Source organism: Heteronotia binoei, chromosome 21 (assembly GCF_032191835.1).
Source record: "Heteronotia binoei isolate CCM8104 ecotype False Entrance Well chromosome 21, APGP_CSIRO_Hbin_v1, whole genome shotgun sequence".
In the NCBI taxonomy this organism is placed as follows: domain Eukaryota; kingdom Metazoa; phylum Chordata; class Lepidosauria; order Squamata; family Gekkonidae; genus Heteronotia; species Heteronotia binoei.
In genome coordinates, this window is record NC_083243.1 from 189,004,378 (window position 1) to 189,025,075 (window position 20,698).

Here is a 20,698-nt window from a genome sequence, read left to right on the forward strand (position 1 = left end):
AATCCATAATAGAAAAAAAAAGGTAAATTCAAAGTTCCCTGGTATCAATACTTTCAATTAAATCATTTACTGACTTCTCCCAATATCAAACATAGACTTACCCAGTCTTTAACTGTTTTTGAAACATTTCTTAAAAAATATTTTAAATCTCCTTATCGCAAAACAATTTCAACCATCTACAAATGCTTATTAGAAACAATGAACTCTAAAACACCAAATTACATCGTAAAATGGTCCAACGACTTAAAAATCACTATAACACAACATCATTGGCAACAACTATGGGGTTCTGAAAATTTTAAATCCTCCAACACCAAATTGAGAACCCAATTCTTCAAAACCATCGCAAGATGGTACTTAACGCTCAACCCTTCCAAATGCAATATATTAAGTCCCCTAACCGTTGGAAGGGTTGCAACATGCAAGGTACGTGCCTACACTGTTGGTGAACCTGCCCCCAAATTCTTAAATTTTGGTCTTCAATTCGGCTTTTCATTAGACAAATAATCAATATCAACATTCCGTTAAGACCAGAACTCTTTCTCTTAAACCTTTGGACCCTTTGTCCCTTTAAATTGGAAAAAATACACCTCTTGAATTATTTATGTGCAGCTGCCAGAGGTCTCATAGCCTTTGCTTGGAAATCTAACAAACAACTAACAATAACAAACTGGCTTTCTATAATACAGGAATTCTGCATAATGGACAAATTAGCGGACGCAAACTGCAATGCAGACTCAACTTACAGTATGTCTCTCTTCGAAACAATATGGTGTCCATTTTTAGAATGCTTGGCCCCATATGAAAAATATGCAAATTTTCTTGACGCTGTTAATTTAATGTATTAATTTTATTTTAAAGTGGTTCATGTACGGAACAAATTTATTGCATTAAGAGTCGACTATGTAAAACCTCCTCGCAAGCTTTACAAGTTGTAGTTAATGTTATTTTATTATAGCTATTGATTGAATGTATCGTGTTACCGTACAACCCATACAGTTGAATTGTTATATTCCAAGTCATCAATAAAAGTTTTCAAATGGGGAAAAAAAAATGAACGTCATATCTGTATTTCCAATTCTTAGGATTCTGTGTAAATAACGATCGACTGGCAGATGCTGTATTTCTGCTTTTCTCCCCCATCTTTTGTTCCCTAGTAGAATGCCACAGAATACAATCCAATGATTTATTTTCCGCCCCTTGCGTGACTTTTTTTGTTTGTGAAATTCAAACTCTTCATATATTTGATGGCATTACAGCCTCTTATCAAAAATTCATCAGTGTAGTTCAGCACTAATAACTGACAATATACAGTAATGTGATGCTAATCAAGTCTGAATTCATTACCAAGGGAAATGCTGCTGTTGACTGTTTGCAAACAATTTGTTCATTATTAATCATGTTTATCTACTATCCGTTTTACAGTTTTTCTGTTTACCAATATATCGCGGCCACAGTACTCGACGGGAAGAGAGGGGTAATTTTAGGGCTGAGAAGAAACCATAAATCCAAAAAGACATAATTAAGGAAAGAAGGCATGTAAAGATATGGCATATTTTGCAAACAACAACAATATTTATATATTGTTCCCACCACAAAATGTTGCAAAGGAGGAGAATGGGGACAATTTTTTCCTCTTCACTCTCAATACTTTCTGGTTCCCTCCAGGGAAAGCCATAGCCTCAACTACCCTTTGACTGATTCAGGAAATATGCGGCAGGAGACAAGCTGAAGAAGTTTGCTTGCGCACAAAAGCTCATACCTTCAATAAAACTTTGTTGGTCTTAAAAGTGTCACTGGACTCAAACTTTGTTTTACTGATAGGACAGCTGTTCAGTTTCCATGTCAGCCTGAGGGGCGCATATGTATGAGGGAAAACTTTCCTCTACACCTTGGCCCTGAACTAATCACAGGGGATTGATTGGGTGGGATCAGATTAGCCAGTTGTCTTGGCAATCTGTCAGCTTTTAGAAAGCTGGACCTGTTTGAGACATGCTATGTTGATCAGATGGTGCTTGTCTGGCAACACAGGCACGATCCACACACATGCAGAGTGGAGTGATCACATTGCTCCTGCACATGCATGGTGCACACAGGCCAATCACATGGCAGGAAATGTGCCACAGAAGCACTACAAGGACTTTGCCACTGGGAAGTTCCTGGTGATTCTTTAATCTGTTCTCAGGCCATCCTAAGATGAGGTAAGGATGAGCGGGCCATGGGGGACAGGTGTGTGTGTGATCGTGCACATTAAATCCAGGGGAGGAGCTATGGTGAGCCAAAATTCCCGTCCGATCACACCCATTGTCTTTTGCTTAGAGTTCAGATTCCTTTACCCACATTGGGAAAAGAGCTGAAGGGAGATACTGTAAGGCCGTTTTCCCACTGAGCTTACCTCGGAGCGACGTCCCTCTTCACCGCGCAGCGTCTGCGCGGATTTCCCACCAACTGCTCCGAGGAACCAGGAAGTTCCCGACCTTTTGCGTCGCAAATGGAAACCACTAAAAACCAGTTAACGTTAGCGACGCAAAAGCCGCGACTCTACTTGGTTACTCGGAGCAGCCTCGGAGCAGTTGGTGGGAAATCCGCGCAGACGCTGCGCGGTGAAGAGGGACGTTGCTCCGAGGTAAGCTCAGTGGGAAAACGGCCTAAGAGAATTTCCTCCTCAATCACTGAAACAGCTTATTTTTGGTGGGTGGGGGGAGGATGAGAATGCACATTCCATAAGGTAAATTCTCCACCACCATAATGACCCTTTAACTTATGAAGGAGGGATTCTTACATTTGAACAGATTGTTGGGGGAAGGTCCAATTGGAATCCCCTCTTCCAGTTGCCCGTTCATCTTCTCCCTTCCCTTCTTAGCACCTGCTGTAATCTAAGCACCTTATGTAATCATGAAATGGGTCTGAGGCAATGGAGTCCAGTTGTAACCAAGACAACTGGGAACTTTAGGGAGATGAATTACTTTACTTGTGACTGAGCCCCGGGGCATTATGATCGATAAGGGTCACCTAGCAGAAATCAAGCCATCTAACGTTGATAGAATGCATATTGCAGACGACTCCCTCTATTCAGTGGGCTCATGTTCAGAATTCATGTTGTTATGTGTACACCATTTGCTTGTAAGAAAGCTTCATGTGAGGAGAAATTATGTATTGATTTTGTCTCTTTCTTTCTAGATTAAAGACATGGGGGGAAAGCCATCAGAAGGAATGGCAGCAATAAGGTGGGGATTGATTGTGTGTGATTTGTTGCTTTGATGTTATAGTTTGATGGTGCAGAAAGCCAGTAGCGTCCCCCCGCCCCAAGTTTTGCTAGACTTTGACTTCATTGGTAGTCTCACGTGAAGGCTGCTTTATGTACCGATTGTTTTTATTACAGCTACATTCAGCAGCAGCCAGTAAGGCTAAAAGGTAAAGGGCACTGTATATGTATTCCTAAAGGCGTGATAGATTCTTGGGAGCCATAGCCGAACAGAACTCTCCGAGATGTATCTCAATTTGCACAGCATTGTGCTTGACAGACGTTTCACATGGGGGACACCAGTCCAGTGTAGTAACTGTAATAAACATAATTGTCACATAAAATATGATGTGGCTTTCAGAGAAATCTACACAGATAAGATACTATGATTCAGTTTTATGTGAGCCATAATGCACGTGAAGAACATACCATGAAGAGTTTATTGGGATCAGGTAGCATAGTATACAGTGGCGTCACTAGGGTGGGGCCAAGGGGGCCATTGGCCCTCCCCCAGAGCATTCTCATTGGCCCCAGGCACTGACCCATGACCCCCCCCCCCCAACAGGAAGGGGCTGGCCCTGGGAATAGAATGCTGCTGCTGTGTGTGGGCTGGCCGGGATTCTGAAACCGGGGCCGCGCTGCCGCTGGCTCAGCTAAAAGCGTGTGGGTGAGTGGGGGAAACTTAAATGCTGCAAAACTGGTATCTTGGATTACGGGGGCTGGTCATGTGACCAGAGGGTGGATGAGGGAGGGGCCATGTGAAGTGGGCGGGGTTGTGTGCAGAGGGGGTGACGCAGCCCTCCAAAAGGGGTGATGCCCAATGGGGGGGGTGACTTGAATCAGTTACACCCCAGGGTGCAACCCACCCTAGTGACGCCTCTGATAGTATAGAATAAAGAGTGTTGGCCTTGGATCTAGAAGACCCGAGTTCAAACACCCATTCTGTCAAGGAAACTTACTGGGTAACATTGGGCCAGTCTCCCTTGCCTAACCTATCCCACAGGTTGTTGTAGGGATGAAACCGATGAGGGGAAATGATGTTGTAAGCTGCTTTGCATCCCCACTGGAGGGGGGCAGAGCAAGGAATAAATAAACGTTTGTTCCAGAATAGTCCAAAATGAAATGGAGAAAAGGCTTCTCCCAAACCATTCTTCTTTGCCTGTTACTCCTACAGAAAGATAAAGGTTTGTCATAGAATGAGGATAATTATTTTCATTACTCCTATTGTCTGTCTTGCTTTAATTTGATTAACTTGGTCATATATGTATAACATGAATCAATAATTAATATTGTGTCTGTGTGAAATGTTAACTTCCTTTATATTCATGAAGGAAAAAGCTACCTCGTCTAAACAACAACTTGAATAATTTATTTCATCATCACTTTGCTTTAACGAAGATATGCACATGGTTTGCTTATTACAAATCATATTGCCACTGGATTTTTGAAGAGCATATATTTGGTTAAACTTAAAACCCATTTTTAAACTGGTGATAAATGCGTAGACAGATTGCAATAATTAATTCATCCCCCCCCCCGCGCCACACACACATTCTAATTATTGTTGTGTTAAAATTACACACAACGGGGGATCCGTATCAGGAGATCAGAGCCTCCAGTGCAATATATAACATTAACTGGGACCAAGAAATAAATAGGATATTTCTCTTTGTTTTCATTATACCAGGTGGAACTAGGGTTGCCAATCCCCAGGTGAGGGCAGAGGATCCTCTGGTTTGGGGACCCTCCCCCTGCTTCAGGGTCGTCAGAAAACAGGGGGAGGGGAGAGAAATGTCTGCTGGGAACTCTATTATTCCCTATGGAGATGTATTCCCATAGAAAATCATGGAGAATTGATCCGTGGGTAACTGGGGCTCTGGGGGGGGCTGTTTTTGGGGGGTAGAGGCACCAAATTTTCAGTATAGCATCTAGTGCCTCTCCCCAAAATACCCCCCCCCCAAGTTTCAAAAATATTGGACCAGGGGGTCCAATTCTATGAGCCCCAAAAGAAGGTGCCCGTATCCTTCATTATTTCCTATGGAAGGAGGGCATTGAAAAGGTGTGCCGTCCCTTTAAATGTGATGGGCAGAACTCCCTTTGGAGTTCAATTATGCTTATCACAGCCTTGATCTTGGCTCCACCCCTAATGCCTCCTGGCTGCACCCCCAAAGTCTCCTGGCTCCACCCCCAAAGTCCCCAGATATTTCTTGAATTGGACTTGGCAGCCCGAGATGGAACAGAGCCACATTTCTCTGGGTTCCTTCAGTCTTAATTCCTTTCCTTTGTACAATAAAAGCTCTTAAACCAAATGCCTGGAATGGTATAACTATCTGAAATTTCATTTATAATCTCTATTTCCCAAAAGACAAAAGGACTTGAAAAATCCTGCAACATCCAAAGTAATATTAGGATTTGGATCTGAGAGTTAGAAAGGGACGACCCTGCTTGGATTAAAATCCTTTAGATTCACCAGCTACTGTAGAATAAAATGGCATTTTTGATTAGAATATAGAGGGCATTCCAATAAAATATGAGAGATCGACTCTATTTTGCTGAGGGAGCAAGAGCAAATTCCGTCAGTAGGGAAGATACAAAAAGTGGCCTTTCATAACCGCCACTGAATGAGCATTCATTCTAGCAAGAATAAAAGCTCTAAGTGGACCAAGAGAGGTCAGATGGTAGGCATAAGAGGGAAATAATCAGAGGAAAGTATTAAAAAAAAACTGTGAAGAACAAATTCGCTGAATTCGAAGACTAGAACTATTGTAATTAATCAGCCTAATCCATTTTCAATTGTAATTGCTGATTCAGCCAGGGCTGCTACACCGATTAGGCAACCTTAGTCAGTCACCTAGGCATGGCCCCGGGGAGTGCTGAATTAGACACCCACCGTGTGACTCACAGGGCACGCCACCATGCCAAGGTGAAAGCTGAGTGATTTAAATCGTGCGGGAGGGCACCCAGGAACAGCTGCTGCCCTTCCTGTACAGCTTCAGTACAAACACAAACAAAACCTACTTTTGCAGGTGGTGTTGCAGCTGCAAAATACTGAATCTGCAAAATATTTGCCTTGCCCTTTCAGACAATGTGCCCGTTGGGCATACTGAAATGATCGGGTGTGTGTGTAATAGAAGCCCCAGCAATGTAACACCTAACAAGGACGGTAGGTCACATGCAGACCTGTCCTATAGTACAAGAACTGCTGTTCTGAACCAGACTAACATTTCATCTATTCTGGCATCCTTTCCACAGACAGTATTCAGGGAGATGCCTCTGTGAGGAATCACAAGCAGGATAGAGATGGCCTTTTTCTGTTATCAAAAGATTAAGAGTCATCTCCTCCTGTACAATTTTGCCAGCTATTTATTGAGAAAAGGCCTTTCTCTTTATTTTCTCTTCTTCAGAAGATTCAGAGGTCAGGTGGCCATAGAGACAGGATGTTATTTTAGTTGTCTGTGCCTTGTCTATGGATTTTCTGTCCTGCATCCATTTGCTTGGCACTTTTTTTAGTTAAGCAGGCTGGTTTCTCTGTAACACTCTCCCCATCATCTGGCCTTTCCTCTTTAACTGATACTCAGTCATTTCCATATTCTGTCCTTTCTAGGACACATGACATGTGCAAGAGAAGAATGATGTAAGCAATTTGGGTCCCTATTGGCAAGGTATAAATGACAAGGTATAAAATGAAGTAAATAAATACATATTCACCAGGCCCAGGCTTACAGCTATGGTGGGGGCCCCAGAACTCACAGCCCTACCACTCACCATCCCCAATTGGCCTCCTTGGCCTTCCCCGCCACCAACCCCTGATGGGCCAGTGGATGCACATCTCCCCACCCAAGCTCATGTAGTAGAAGGCGCCCACCACCAGCACCAGCGCCAACAGCTGAGTTGCCCAGGTTGCCAACATGACCCCACCATACCATTCCCCACCAGCCCTGCCATCCCGAGCCTGCCCCAGGCACACACACATGCCAACTCCTTGGCCTGCCACCCACCCACTCATTCATTCATTCATTCATTCATTGCATGGGTCTTAAGAAAGGCTGAGGAGGACAGAAGGACACAAGAGAGGCAATGAGGCTGCTTGGGCATTTTTACCTCCGGTGATGAGTACCACCACTAGGCAGGCAGACACAGGAGGGCCAGGAGGGGAGAGGGGGAAGAGGCTGTCAGTGCTCACGGGACCCCTGGAGCTGCCCGCCTCAGTTCTGCCTCCTCCCTCTCACCTGCTACCTGCCCTTTTCACATGCACGGGCTCCGGTGCCAGGAAGCTGAAGGAGGGGGGAAGGGGAAGAAGCTGCTGGTGCTTGTGGGACGCCTGGAGCTGCCAGCCTTTGTCCTGCCTCTGCCCCCCTCACTTGTCACCTGGTTAAGCCTCAAGGTGGGTCAGAATATGGGGAAGGCAGAAGCAGCAGCAGATCAGCGGCATTTTGTAATGTCATTTTTGTGATGTCATTTGACCCCCATGGCTCCCACCACTTTCACCAGTGCCCCCCACTTAAAATTTCCTAGCTATGGGCCTGGCCAGAGCAGTTTCTCAGCAGGCCAAATGTTGAGGTTTTTCTTGATTTCCTTTGAGCTAATTTACAAACTAATATTCTTCTGCATGCCTAGAGAGTCCCTTGGGCATGTAAAGAATTTGGCTTTCTCAGGGTGGGGAGAGGAGAGCTGGTTTCATTACGTTCATCATCCTATTTCAGGCTAGCCTGTTTACAGTTATGATTATGTGTCAGAATATGTAAGGAATCACAGAAGAAGGGGATAGTTTAGAAATCCCTAACCCATACTCCATATCTCCCCTCCATGAGTCTAAGCTCTTAGTGACTGGCTTCTCCACCCCATCCTTCTTTTTTCTTTCTCTTATTCTCAATGGGTCTCAATGGGCCTTCTGGAGCATTTTAAGGTGAGGACCAAGCCATTTAGAGGTTTTTTTCCTCTGCTTTTTGTTCAATGTACATGGCCATATTTTTCTGCACACTCTAGGAATCCCCAGGTATGTGGATACCCCACCCTTATTGATGGGCAGCCTTCTTGTGCAGTTTTCATTATTGATATAAACTATATCAATTTACTGTTAGAAGTGGTGCCATCTTCAGTAGCTTACTCTTGTTATGATTATTTATTAGATTCATTTGAAATGGTATAATCGTGATTGTTTTATTTATTTTTATTGTATTGTTGTATTCCTTCTGCCTCAGACCCTCAGATATGAAGTGGTCTAAAATATTCAAAATAAGTAATCTCCGGTACAGTAGAGGCATGGCGTCTTTGAACGCCGAAATTTTGTTGCTATAAGTTTTTACATCATTGCTGACACAACAGTGATGCATGTCTTACCAACAGATACTGAAATAACAAATGCCTATCTATTAGAGCAGTTTAGGGGAAAGTTATTTGTGAAATAGAATTATGAAGGAGAGATATAATCTCCCCCCACCACCACCCAAATAATTTTCCCCCAGCCACCTCATTCCACTGAATTTCTTAGGTGGCATTAATGGCAACAATCCTTTTCTTTTTCCTAGAACGGAGGTTGTGTCATTGCATGTATTGAGGTTACATATATGATTATGGGAAACAATGATAAATTGGAAGCATTTTTGGCCAGCAAGCTTGCCATAAAAATGAAGATGGAACTGCCTTCAAATAGATTGCACGCCTCCGGGAAAATCTCTGATGCTTTACTTCCCTGTATTCATTTTCTGTCATGATAAAGTCACGTTTCCTTATAGGTTCATTAATACTTTGGCTCAAGATGTCAACATCACTCTTGGCAAAGAAGAGTTTGTCAAAAGTTACAGTGCTTCAGACTACAGGAGTGTGGAAAGAGGGAGGTGAGAGTTTTGAGAAATGTTCCCTGTTTAACTAACCTCCCTTTAACCTCTTATCCTGTCAGTGGCCCTTCTAGTCAATTTCAGAGGAAAGTGGAGTTTGCTTGTCAACATAATTAATTGTGTGTCAGTTTTGGAACCGTTCTTTGTTGCATTCTCATCTCAGGTAAAGAGAGAAAATGAATTGTCGAAGTACACTTTTAAAGCAGCTTCTGCTTAATCAGTTCTCTCAATTTCATCTACACCCATCAATTATATCAACACACACTAGGACCAACCTGGAATCAACAGATAACCCACCCACCAACAAGGTCTTGGTTGGAAAAGTGGACAGACAGCGCTCCAGGAATCTAGAACTCCGTTGCTTTAAAGAATGAAGCTCGCATGGAGTGTCCATTCAGAAATTATAGCGTGACGGAAAGATAATGCAGGCAAATCCTGGGAAGAAATTATTAGAGTAATTCCTTCACACCTGTTTCATCGCAGAAGATCAGCGCTGTCAGAAGTGACATTGCAGATCTCTGCTAGGCAGGGCAGGAACAATATTTCAGTGCAATAATAGGTATGGTGCCTTTTGCTGTGTTCAAATGTAGACGGAGTCACTGTTGTGCATGCCCTTCCATTTGTGCACTCCATCCCACCCACTTCGCTGAACTATCTACCCAATTCTAGCTCACCTCAGCTCAGCTTCACCATTGGTAAGGAAAAGGACAAACACTGGACAATGATCACTGATTGCAATTCACTGCTGCTCTTCTTTGCTTTATCCATTCAAAGTACAAGCTGTTCTTCAGGAACATGTGCTGCTATAACTGGCTCCTTGAAATCCTTGCTGGCAAGAAAAGAGCAAAGATATGTACCAATGTGACTTCTTCAATATCCCAGCACTTGTCCTTACTGCAATAGGCTTGCCAGTTCCCAGGCCCTGAAAGTGGAATCCCCCAGTTTTGCAGGCTCCTCTCCACCACCAGCCAGCTGGCCAGCAGGGGAAAGCCCCACTGCAACAACCACCAGGTGCCTTTAAACCTAGGCTGCTCTTCTTTCTTTTTCCTGTTAGTCTGAAGAAGTTGGTTGAAATGCAGCAGATAGTTATATTCAGCAACTCCCGTGATTAAATTGCCCCAGTGAGATCACAAAAGTGTGTGCTTACAAACCGTCTATTTTGGCTGCTTTGTGGGTATATGTGTGTGCTCACTTTCATTTAGTGGCAGTGCAGTCAGCTGCTGGGGGGGATGAGGAAATGAAGACTGTATTCAGGGGAACAGTACTACTGTATTTTTATTTATTTTAGGGAATGCGAAAGTCTCCTGGCTCCACCCCCAAAGTCTCCAAGGTCCACCTTCAAAGTCCCCAGATATTTTCTGAGTTGGACTTGGCAAACCTATATTGCAACCATTTTGTATTTGATGAAGAGTTATGTAAGCGTAGATAAACTGGACATGGAACTGCATTTGGAAGGATATATGCTGCCTTTACTGAGTCAGGCCAAAGGCCCTTGCAACCTGGTACTATCTGCAGCAACTGATGGTGGCCCTTTATTGTACCTACTCATAGAGATCCTTAATCTTGCGGTGTCAGGGACTGAACTGGTGAAATTTTGCATGCCAAACACATTCTCTGCCACTGAAATATGGCCTTCATGCCAATTTAGACTTGCCAATCCCAAAGTGCCAGCCAGGGTTCTCCCACTTTCCCAGGCTCCTTCCCGCCCCCAGTCAGCTGGCCGGCGGGGGAAAGCCCCACCCCCACAGCCACCATGTGACTTTCCACCTCCAGAGGCTTCAGTTTCTGATTGGAAAGGCTTCCTCTTGGGATGGTATGTCTGTGTTACTTTGAAGAAGTTGGCAGCAACTCGTGAGTAGAGATGCCAATCCCTCGCTTCAGAGTCGCCAGAAACCAGTGTGGGAGGAGGGAAACGTCTGCTGGGTACTTCATTATTCCCTATGTGGAGATCGATTCTCATAGGGTATAATGGGAAATTGATCTGGAGGTATCAGGGGCTCCGGGAGGCTGTTATTTGAGGTAGAGGCACCAAATTTTCAGTATAGCATTTAGTGCCTCTCCCCAAAATACCCCCCAAGTTTCAAAACGATTGGACTAGGGGGTCCAATTCTATGAGCCCCAAAAGAAAGTGCCCCTATCCTTCATTATTTCCTATGGAAGGAAAGCATTTAAAAAGGTGTTCTGTCCCTTTAAATACGATGACCCGAACTCCCTTGGAGTTCAATTATGCTTGTCACACCCTTGCTCCTGGCTCTCTCCCCAATGTCTCCTGGCTCCACCCCCAAAGTCCCCAGATATTTCTTGAATTGGACTTGGCAACCCTATGCCAACTGCATGCTTCATCTGGCTAGTTAGTGTTCTAGTATGTGTGGAAAAGGTTAGTATGAAAGATTTTGCCCTGCCCAGTTCTCATGGTTGGTAAGTTGAAGACATTAGTTCAACCAGGTCATCCTCACAGAAAACAAATAGCGGGGCCGCAGAATCTGATTTAATGTCCATAAGATTAAGAGATGGCAATGTGCAAAAATGCCAGGAGGAATGGGATCCCATATATAAGTGGGTAAAAAGTAAAGGTGTTGATTTGGAGTAACAGAAGTTTATTGATCCTCTCCATTCCTTAGTGTGAATGAGTTTGTAGTTGTAGTGGTTTTTCTTTTCAATGGCATTGTTGTGTATTCCCTATTGTGTTCTATTGTGTTCTATTGTGTTTTATTATCTTTTCGCTTATTGTTGTTTTGGATGTATTTGTTTCTTTTTATTATTTGTTTGTTTGCTTGCTTGCTTAATAAAAAAAACTATATCCTCAAAAGAAAACAAATAGCGGTGCTTTACATTCACATGCGCTGACATGCAGGGAAGATTTTTTTTTTAACGAACGTGTGTGCGCAGTCAACCAATCTGAGAGCCACAGATTTAACGAATGAATAAATATTGCAAAGAGAGTTAGTTTCTACTAAGTTTTGTTAGCGGAGCAGCTTAGAAAACATATAAGACTAAAGCTGAAAGAAAAGTTGTAAAATAAGAAAAATTATTACATGAAGAAACAAAGCCTCCTGGTGGCTATGCCCCGTCATAAATAATTTCTGGAGACTAATCTACCAAGAAGTACATGACCTCACCTCATTTTCTCCCCCGTTCACGCCGGAATATGCTCTCCCGAATCATACAGGCACTTCGCATATTCCTACACAAACAGAGGATTTAATTTCACATATGTTTGTGGCGGCCAAATTTGCAATCGCCTCGGTTTGGAAACAGCAAAATCCTCCATCAAGGCAGGCATGGTGGCTAAAGCTGTGGGACTACTTTGTCTTAGATAAACTCACTCATGGTTTAGATCCTCATAACACCTCCCAATCTGCTTCTCTGGACTTTGTGTGTAAATGGCGTCCCTTTATTGACAAGGTCTCAAAGGACAGCAAAAATCCTAATGACCCATATCATGCTATACTGATGTCATGTCAACTGTTGTTGTAACCTGCATTTTAATAACTAACTTTGTTTATATCCATCTTCCCGCTGTATATGGGTACATTCTACACATCTGCCGATGCATTTTCATACTTGTACCTTGAACTCTATATTAATAAAGCTTTTTATTATTTAAAAAAAAGAAAAAAAAGAAAAGAAACAAAGCCATTACTAAGGCTGTGGGCTTTCCTGGCTCCCTCCAGCAGCCGTTTCTGACTCCAGAAAATTTATCCCCAAGGCTGTGGGACTCACACAGAGGCTGATTTCGCACTGACCTTTTACTGGCGCGACCACCCTCCTCACGCCGGCGGATCTGCAGGGATTTCGCACCAGAAGCGCTGGCGCAGCCAAAAGAGCCGGCAACTTCCGTCGCGAAACCAGCTCAAACAGAAACCGCCAAGAAGCAGGAAAACGTTTGAGCGGGTTTCGCGACGGAAGTAGCCGGCTCTTTTGGCTGCGCCGGCGCTTCTGGTGCGAAATCCCTGCAGATCCGCTGGCGTGAGGAGGGTGGTCGCGCCAGTAAAAGGTCAGTGCGAAAACGCCCAGAGAAATAGCCATGCAAGTTGGGAGGCAACAGTGGGGAGGGGGAAGGTGGTGAAATCACCTCTTCTGTGAGGCAGGAAGGTATGATTTTAGAGGAAAAGGACATGATTCAATCCTCTTTCCCCAATGCAGCTCCCTGACTTGCAGGGGTTGTTGCTCTTTGTGGGTCCTGCCACTGTGGGAACTTTGCCAGGATAGGAAATGGGTGCTGGTGGGAGGAAAGAGGCGGGAGGACTGTGGATCCTTAAGCAGACTTTGCAAGGTCACTGCATTGGATCCAACCCAGTGCTAGCAATTCATTATTCAGTGTAAAATTAATTCTGACCAATGTCCTTAACTTATTCCTAAAAAGCTATCTCTGAAAGTTAAAATGCTAGTCATGTGCAGTACTTAGCACAGGATTGGAATGGTGAGTTATTTATTGCCCTGAATCAACTTAAAGAAATTTGTGAATGTCTTGGGCTTTTTGGCCATGAGAGGATAATCAGGATCTATTGTGTTTCCTCTTCTTGTCAAGATACAACAATGTCAAATGCCAAACTGAAGCAGAAGAATCCATCTTGCACCTCGGCCTGCTTGATTTTGGAGCCTCATACACTGTTGTTATAACAAGAAATGTAAGTTAACCATTGAATTTTAGCTACTGTTTCCATTCTAGCGTTGATTTCTTGACTATTAAAAATGATGCCATGTTCAGGCAACCACTAGAGTGTACATACATACCAAACCTTTAATGGCATAATAGATTCAGATAAAATACACAGAATATAAAAATTTAAACATTGGAGATAAAATCAAAATAAAACCGAGCTTACAGATACATTCAAACATGGTCAGAATTAAATTTAAGGATGTCAGCCAGAAATTTTGCCACAGCCTCACTAACCACCCCCTCAGTATCACTCAATAAATAATAACAGGGTGGCAGAATAGACAAATCTGGAGAAAAAGAAAGCTTGCCAAATAAATCTTTACGGAGGTTATGGTAAAAAGAACAATCAAGCAATATATGCTGGATTGAGTCAGGGGTATTCGCTCCACAGGAGCAAAGTCTGTCGGCTAAAGGGACTCGCTGATATCTCCCTTGTAAAACTTTGGAGGGAAACGCGTTTAGTCTGGCCAACATAAATGCCCTGCGATGACTTGGAGTGGTTAGGTCTGATAGATAATTGGGCATTTTGCCACAAAAAGCATAAAGACCTAAGGAAGCTGGAGAGCAAGTGTAAGGGAGAGTTGGCCGTAATTTCGTTTCCTCCAATTCCCACAGTCTCAGTTTAATACATCTGAAGATATATGACTCTTCAGAGGTAGAAAAATCATCTACCTCTAACCCCAATTGATTGAGTTTAGACAGAAGCACTGCTGTCCAGGACGAAATATATGGGTCTCTTTTCATACAATCAAGAAGGCTGTTGGGATCTGTTCTAAAATGAATTTTGAGCCAGAATTTAAACACTGCAATCCAGGCTTTTGTCTCCACCAAAGACTGACCCACTTCAGAGCAGAGAGCAAAGTAGGACACACATTTTGGCAAACCAAGAATTTGTCTAAAGAATGAGGCTTGAATGCCCTCCACTTTCCTGGTAAAAGCTGAGATCCATATAGGGATACCATAGAGGATTTGGGCAAGCGTTTTGGCTTTGAATACTTTAATAGCTGCTGGAACTAATTGGTTGCCCCTTGCAAAGAAAAACTGTTTAATTTGAGCAGCTGAACACTTAGCCAAGTTGATGGTGTTGTTACGATGTGAAACCCAGCTTAACTTGTGGTTAAAAGTGATCCCCAAGTATTTAAAATTTTTTGTTTGCTCGATTGTTGAATTGCCAATAAACCATCTCTGTGGGCCCCAGCAATTTGAAAAGACAACTACTTTAGATTTGGTATAATTGATAGTAAGTGAATTACAATTACAGTAGTCATAAAAGGCGTTCAAATACCTTTGCAGGCCCACTCTTGTACAAGAGAGGATGGTAGTGTCATCGGCATAAAGTAATAAGGGGACCGCTCGGCCTGCAAGTTTAGGCGGATGACCATTGATGGGGGTCAAAAATTGTGCCAGGTCAGTTAAAAATAAATTAAAAAGATGTGGGGCCAGCACACAACCTTGTTTTACCCCCTTTAACACTGGGATTTTACTAGTCAAGTCACCGCTAGAAGAAAATTTCACTTGGCAAAAGGTATTAGAATGAAGTTTCCTCAAGAGAAACAGCAAACGAGGGTCCATTCCCAGGTAACCTAGCTTGATCCATAGTTGGGCTCTATCTATTGAATCAAAAGCACCCTTCAAATCGATGAAGGCAGCATATAATTTTTTTGACCCGGTATGCATATATTTTTCAGCAAGGAAGGCCAGAGTGCAGCAGTGATCCATAGCAGATTTGCCTTTGGAGAAGCCAATCTGTTCAGGACCTATGATGTTGCCTAGGCGCATCCAGTCAGTTAATCGGAGTTCTAAATGTTTTGCATACAATTTGCCCACTATAGATAATAAACTAATGGGGCGGAAGTTTTCTGGTAACTCCAACCCCCCCTTTTTGTATACTGGGATAATTATAGAGTCAAGCCAAGAGTCAGGGATGGAGCCATGCAGATCGATAAAAGAGAACAATTTTGCAAGGGGCAAGAGCCACCAATCGGCAAACTTTGTGAATACCTCAGCGGGAAGGCCATCAGGGCCAGGTGCTTTACCCGCTTTTAAATCCTTCAATAACTCACTGATTTCCTCTAGAGTTACTGGAGGCCAGACCGGCATATCAGTAACTGAGGGGTTTGCTAAGATAGGAGGGGATACACATGGGGCAGCAAAAATGTTAGAGAAGTAATCAACCCATGTTTGCTCAGAGATATTTGGGTCAGTAACAGAATTGTTTTTTAGATTACCTGAAATGATTCTCCAGAAGGCCTTATTATCGTTAGATTTTATCGAGTGGTAAAGTTGGTCCCATTTATTCTGAAAGAAAGCTTTCTTTTTGGATGTAGTAAGCTCCAGGTAGGCTGTCTTGTAAGCAATGTAGGCCTTAATTTTTGATTGGTCTTTGGAGTGACAAGCCTCTTTAAAATGAGCTCTCAGTTCTTGTTTCCAAGCTAAACAATCTGTATCGAACCAGCTGGAGAAACTAGACCTAGACAAGATCACCGGTTTAGCTTTGGCACTACAATAATCAATTAATAATGAAAATCCTGAAAGGATTGAATCATCTGAATTGGAATTTATGATTGAATCCCTTAATCTGCATAGCGCTTCAGAGCCAAAGAGGGAAGAAAACTCCCTTTCTAGGGCCGGGGACCACTTGATTTTTTTTAGAACTTTCTCAGGGGCCTTCATGGATTGGGAAGGTGATACCATATTAACCTCCAGATCCAATCGTAGGGATAGAGTTAGGGGCAGGTGGTCACTTTCTGTGCGCGGATCGATGTAAAAGTTATCGATAGATGACAGAAGGTTGGGTGAGCCCACACAAAAATCTATCACACTGCAACCCCTTGTGGAAAAAAAAGTAAAGTCATTTGCAGCTGGAAATTTGGAGAGACCATTAAATATTATAACATTGTGCGCTATGCAGAATTCAATTAATCTAAGACCCGCCTTATTGGTTAAAGTATCTTTAGAACAACGGGGTAGAGTGAAACCACTGAAAGATACACACACACACCACTCACACACATGTAGGTATTTGCATATGCATGTGTATGCCTGCAGAAATACACATACAGATTTAGTACAAGTCAATGTCAAAATAGCAAAAAGCAGGGCTCTTTTTCTAGCAGGAGCTCCTCTGCATACTAGGCCACACACTGATGTAGCCAATCCTCCAAGAGCTTAGAGGGCTCTTAGTACAGGGCGTACTGTAAGCTCCAGGAGGATTCGCTACATCCGGGGGGGGCGTGGCCTAATATGCAGAGGAGCTCCTGCTAGAAAAAGAGCCCTGGCAAAAAGTAATTAGCAAATTAGCCACAAGCAAAACAAATGAGGAACATGCTCATATTTATTTGTTTATTTAAGCATTTGAGGCCATTTTTATCCCCAGAGGGATCCAAACCAGTTTACAAAAGGAAAATTTTTCAAATTCCAAAAACAAGATTAGAAATATTTATTTTGGCAAACACAGAGTATACTCTAGCCAAAATGAAGCACTTTCACATTCTACTGATGTCACTGCTAAGTACATGCTTGATACTCCCATTGAAATCAATGTGATTTTAAACTGCTTAATTTTGACTGAGTTGTTCAACCATCAGCATAGGGTTGCCAATCCCCAGGTGGGGGCAGGGGATCCCCCGGTTTGGAGACCCTCCCCCCGCTTCAGGGTCATCAGAAAGTGGGGGGAGGGGAGGGAAATGTCTGCTGGGAACTCTATTATTCCCTAGGGAGATTTATTCCCCTAGAAAATCATAGAGAATTGATCTGTGGGTATCCGGGGCTCTGGGGGGGGGGGCTGTTTTTTGGGGTAGAGACACCAAATTTTCAGTATAGCATCTAATGCCTCTCCCCCAAAATACTCCCCAAGGTTCAAAAAGATTGGACCAGGGGGTCCAATTCTATGAGCCCTAAAAGAAGGTACCCCTATCCTTCATTATTTCCTATGGAAGGAAGGCATTGAAAAGGTGTGCCGTCCCTTTAAATGTGATGGCCAGAACTCCCTTTGGAGTTCAATGATGCTTGTCACAGCCTTGATCTTGGCTCCACCCCAATGACCCCTGGCTCCACCCCCAAAGTCTCCTGGCTCCACCCCCAAAGTCCCCAGATATTTCTTGAATTGGACTTGGCAACCCTACATCAGCAGAAGTGCAATCGTTTTATTCTCTATCCATGACAGGTTTAGTGTGCCATCTTAGAGTTGCTCTCATTGAAGTCAGTGGGCTTAGAAGGATGTAACTCTGTTTAGGGTGAAGTAATGGAATAAGTATGAGTCAGACTCCAACTCCCTAGGGTCACTGTCCAGGGCTGCCTTGCCCTCCAGTGTCCTTTCAAGGCAGGCTGCAGGAGATTCCTCAGTCACCTTGCCTACACTTCTTCCTCCTCAGCTGCCATGGCTCCTGCATTTTAAAGGAGCCTATGGGAATGGGACAGCCCCATGCTTATCCAGTGCTCTGGGACATGGGGCAGGGCTCTGGGGGGCTCTCTTTGCTGACCTCCTCCCCCATGACCTCCCTCCTTCCTCATTGCTTCAAAAGGCCTCCTCCTCAGCATGTGTGGGTCCAAGAAGGGAAGGGATGCTGCCAGCTTCATCTGCAAGGCAGGTGAAGTTCAGCCACAGTCCCACTTACCTGCTGCGGTGTGCGTATAGCAAGCTTACACGATGGCTTCCCCTGGGTTGTAAACACAATATGTACAAACAGTTTACAAATTTCCATTCGCTGTTACTTAGATCACATGGTACAGCCTTGCTCTGCCAAATAATTAGGTGCTAGATTAGGAGGATAGCTATGGCAGATCAGAAGCCAATAAAATAACATGTGCTGCATGAAGAATAAGGGAGTATCAAGATTATAGTAGTCTGAATAATCAGCGGTACAGTATATTTATTCCTATCAAAATACGAAAGCGACTGCCGTTTACGGCACTTATCTTGCCCTATTTCAATTTTTTTGTTGGAAATACCTCTGCTTTTATTATATGCCTATTCTTCTTCCCATTGACTAAGTGACTGATCTTCCCAGTCTGTCTGTTGTAATTAATCTTATGCTTTGTTCAGCATCCAGATCTATTGTGTGCTGTGAGTGATGCATATAGGTGCCATAATGTGGCCAAAATGCAGCATGTAAATCCTTGGGATCATTATTTCCTACGCTTAAGCTTTTGTCAATGTTGGCTTCCTTTTGAAGGTCTTTCAGACATTTCTCCATAGTCCAGTGAGTAATGCACATAATTACCATTAGTTCCTTTTAGTCTTCTAAACCATGGCTTCTTGTTGTCTCTCCCTTTATGGTGATTAAATGCATCTCGTAAACAATGCCAGCACCATCCTGGTAAAAGCAAAGTTTGATGATGCTTTTAATGTGGCTTTATTTTAGTCCACCAACAGAGTTCATAGTTGTTTAGTAGGCCCAGGAGGCCGGTGTTGCTGCAGGCAGCAAGGAAAAAAAACCCCTCTTTCCTCCATAAATTCTGCAGTGACATAAATGTAGCACAGGTTGTGGACTCCATCAGTAATTAACGTCATCTTTTCCCTTTATCTTAGAATTCTGCAAATTTCTCTGAAGCTTGGAAGGCAGAAGACATCCCAGCCAATAATATTCATATGGCTTGGCAGATTCCACAATATCTATTAATATCAGCTGGGGAAGTGATGTTCTCCATTACAGGACTTTCTTTCTCTTATTCTCAGGTAGAGTACATGGGACTTAGTGCATAGAAGAAAAGATTTGAAATCTAGAAGCAGTTGGTGAATGGGGGGACAGAAGAGACAGCCACACTTCTGTAGGTATGCCACTAATGCCTAATTGACACATGAAAGAAAAGGAAGTGGGAAGAGGTGGTAAAATGCTGAGGTAGTAGAATGGACTGCATCACATTAGACTATACAAGTGGAGCCCACTTCCAATACTTGTGGGGGGGATTTCATCTCCCACATATACTCTCCCCAGGATCCCCTGTAAGCTTTTGGGGCTCATAGAATTGGACCCCCTGGTCCAATCTTTTTGAAACTTGGGGGGCATTTTGGGGAGAGGCACTAAATGCTATACTGAAAATTTGGTGCCTCTACCCCCAAAAAACAGCCCCTCCAGAGCCCCAGATACCCACGGATCAATTCTCCATGCTTTTCTATGGGAATAAATCTCCATAGGGAATAACAGAGTTTCCAGCAGACATTTCCCTCCCCTCCCCCCGCTTTCTGACGACCCTGAAGCGGGGGGAGGGCCTCCAAACTGGGGGATCCCCTGCCCCCACCTGGGGATTGGCAACCCTATGCTGGCTGCAAGCTGACACCTCTTTGCCTGGGCGCCTGCAAGTTAGCCAGTTTGGTGTAGTGGCTAAGTGCACCGACTCTAATCTGGGATAACTGGTTGATTCCCCACTCCTCTACATGCAGCTGCTGAGTGACCTTGGGTCAGTCACGGTTCTTCAAGAGCAGTCCTCAAAAGAGCTCAGTGAAGGGCAGGGTATAAATCCAATCTCTTCTTCTGCCACCCACCCCAAAAGTGGCAATGGCAGTGAGCCGTTTTTGGCTTCCAGCTGCCCAGCCCACCAAAGCTTCCCCCCTCACCGGCAGCAATTGTGGTGAGTCCTGTGTGGCTCCCAGCTGAGAGGCCCACTGAGGGCCCCTCCCGACAGCAGCAGTGAGCCTTGTGCAGCTCCCAGGCTCCCTCATAGCTGCCATGTCCTACTCCCCCTCACAGTTCCAAGTGGTGTGTTCTCTGCACATGTACAGGGAACCCTCTTACTTTGTGGGGATTTAAGTATCCCTGTAAAGTTTTTTTTAAACATTTAAGACTTGTCTGCACAACTGGGGTGTGGCCCATGTGTGCAGGACGATCTCTTTCCCCTCCATGTGCCCCTGGTCCGTGGCTATGTTGAGAATTAGATACATAGACTTTGGAATGTTCGTTATGGTTTTTTTTTTTTTAAACCACCACTCCATGAGAAGAGAAGAGACAAAGG

General features: G+C 43.8%; 1 protein-coding gene across 4 annotated transcripts in view; it reads left to right on the forward strand.

Annotated features, from left to right (window-relative positions):
• The window catches only part of SLC15A2 (solute carrier family 15 member 2), a 144,937-nt gene that overhangs the window by 99,502 nt on the left and 24,737 nt on the right, over positions 1-20,698 (forward strand). For all 4 annotated transcript variants that reach the window (XM_060261865.1, XM_060261866.1, XM_060261864.1 and 1 more), the window contains 4 exons: positions 3,181-3,227; positions 8,980-9,081; positions 13,613-13,712; positions 19,278-19,424. In XM_060261865.1, coding sequence (XP_060117848.1) covers positions 3,181-3,227; positions 8,980-9,081; positions 13,613-13,712; positions 19,278-19,424 — 396 coding nt within the window. The remainder of the gene's footprint in view (positions 1-3,180; positions 3,228-8,979; positions 9,082-13,612; positions 13,713-19,277; positions 19,425-20,698) is intronic.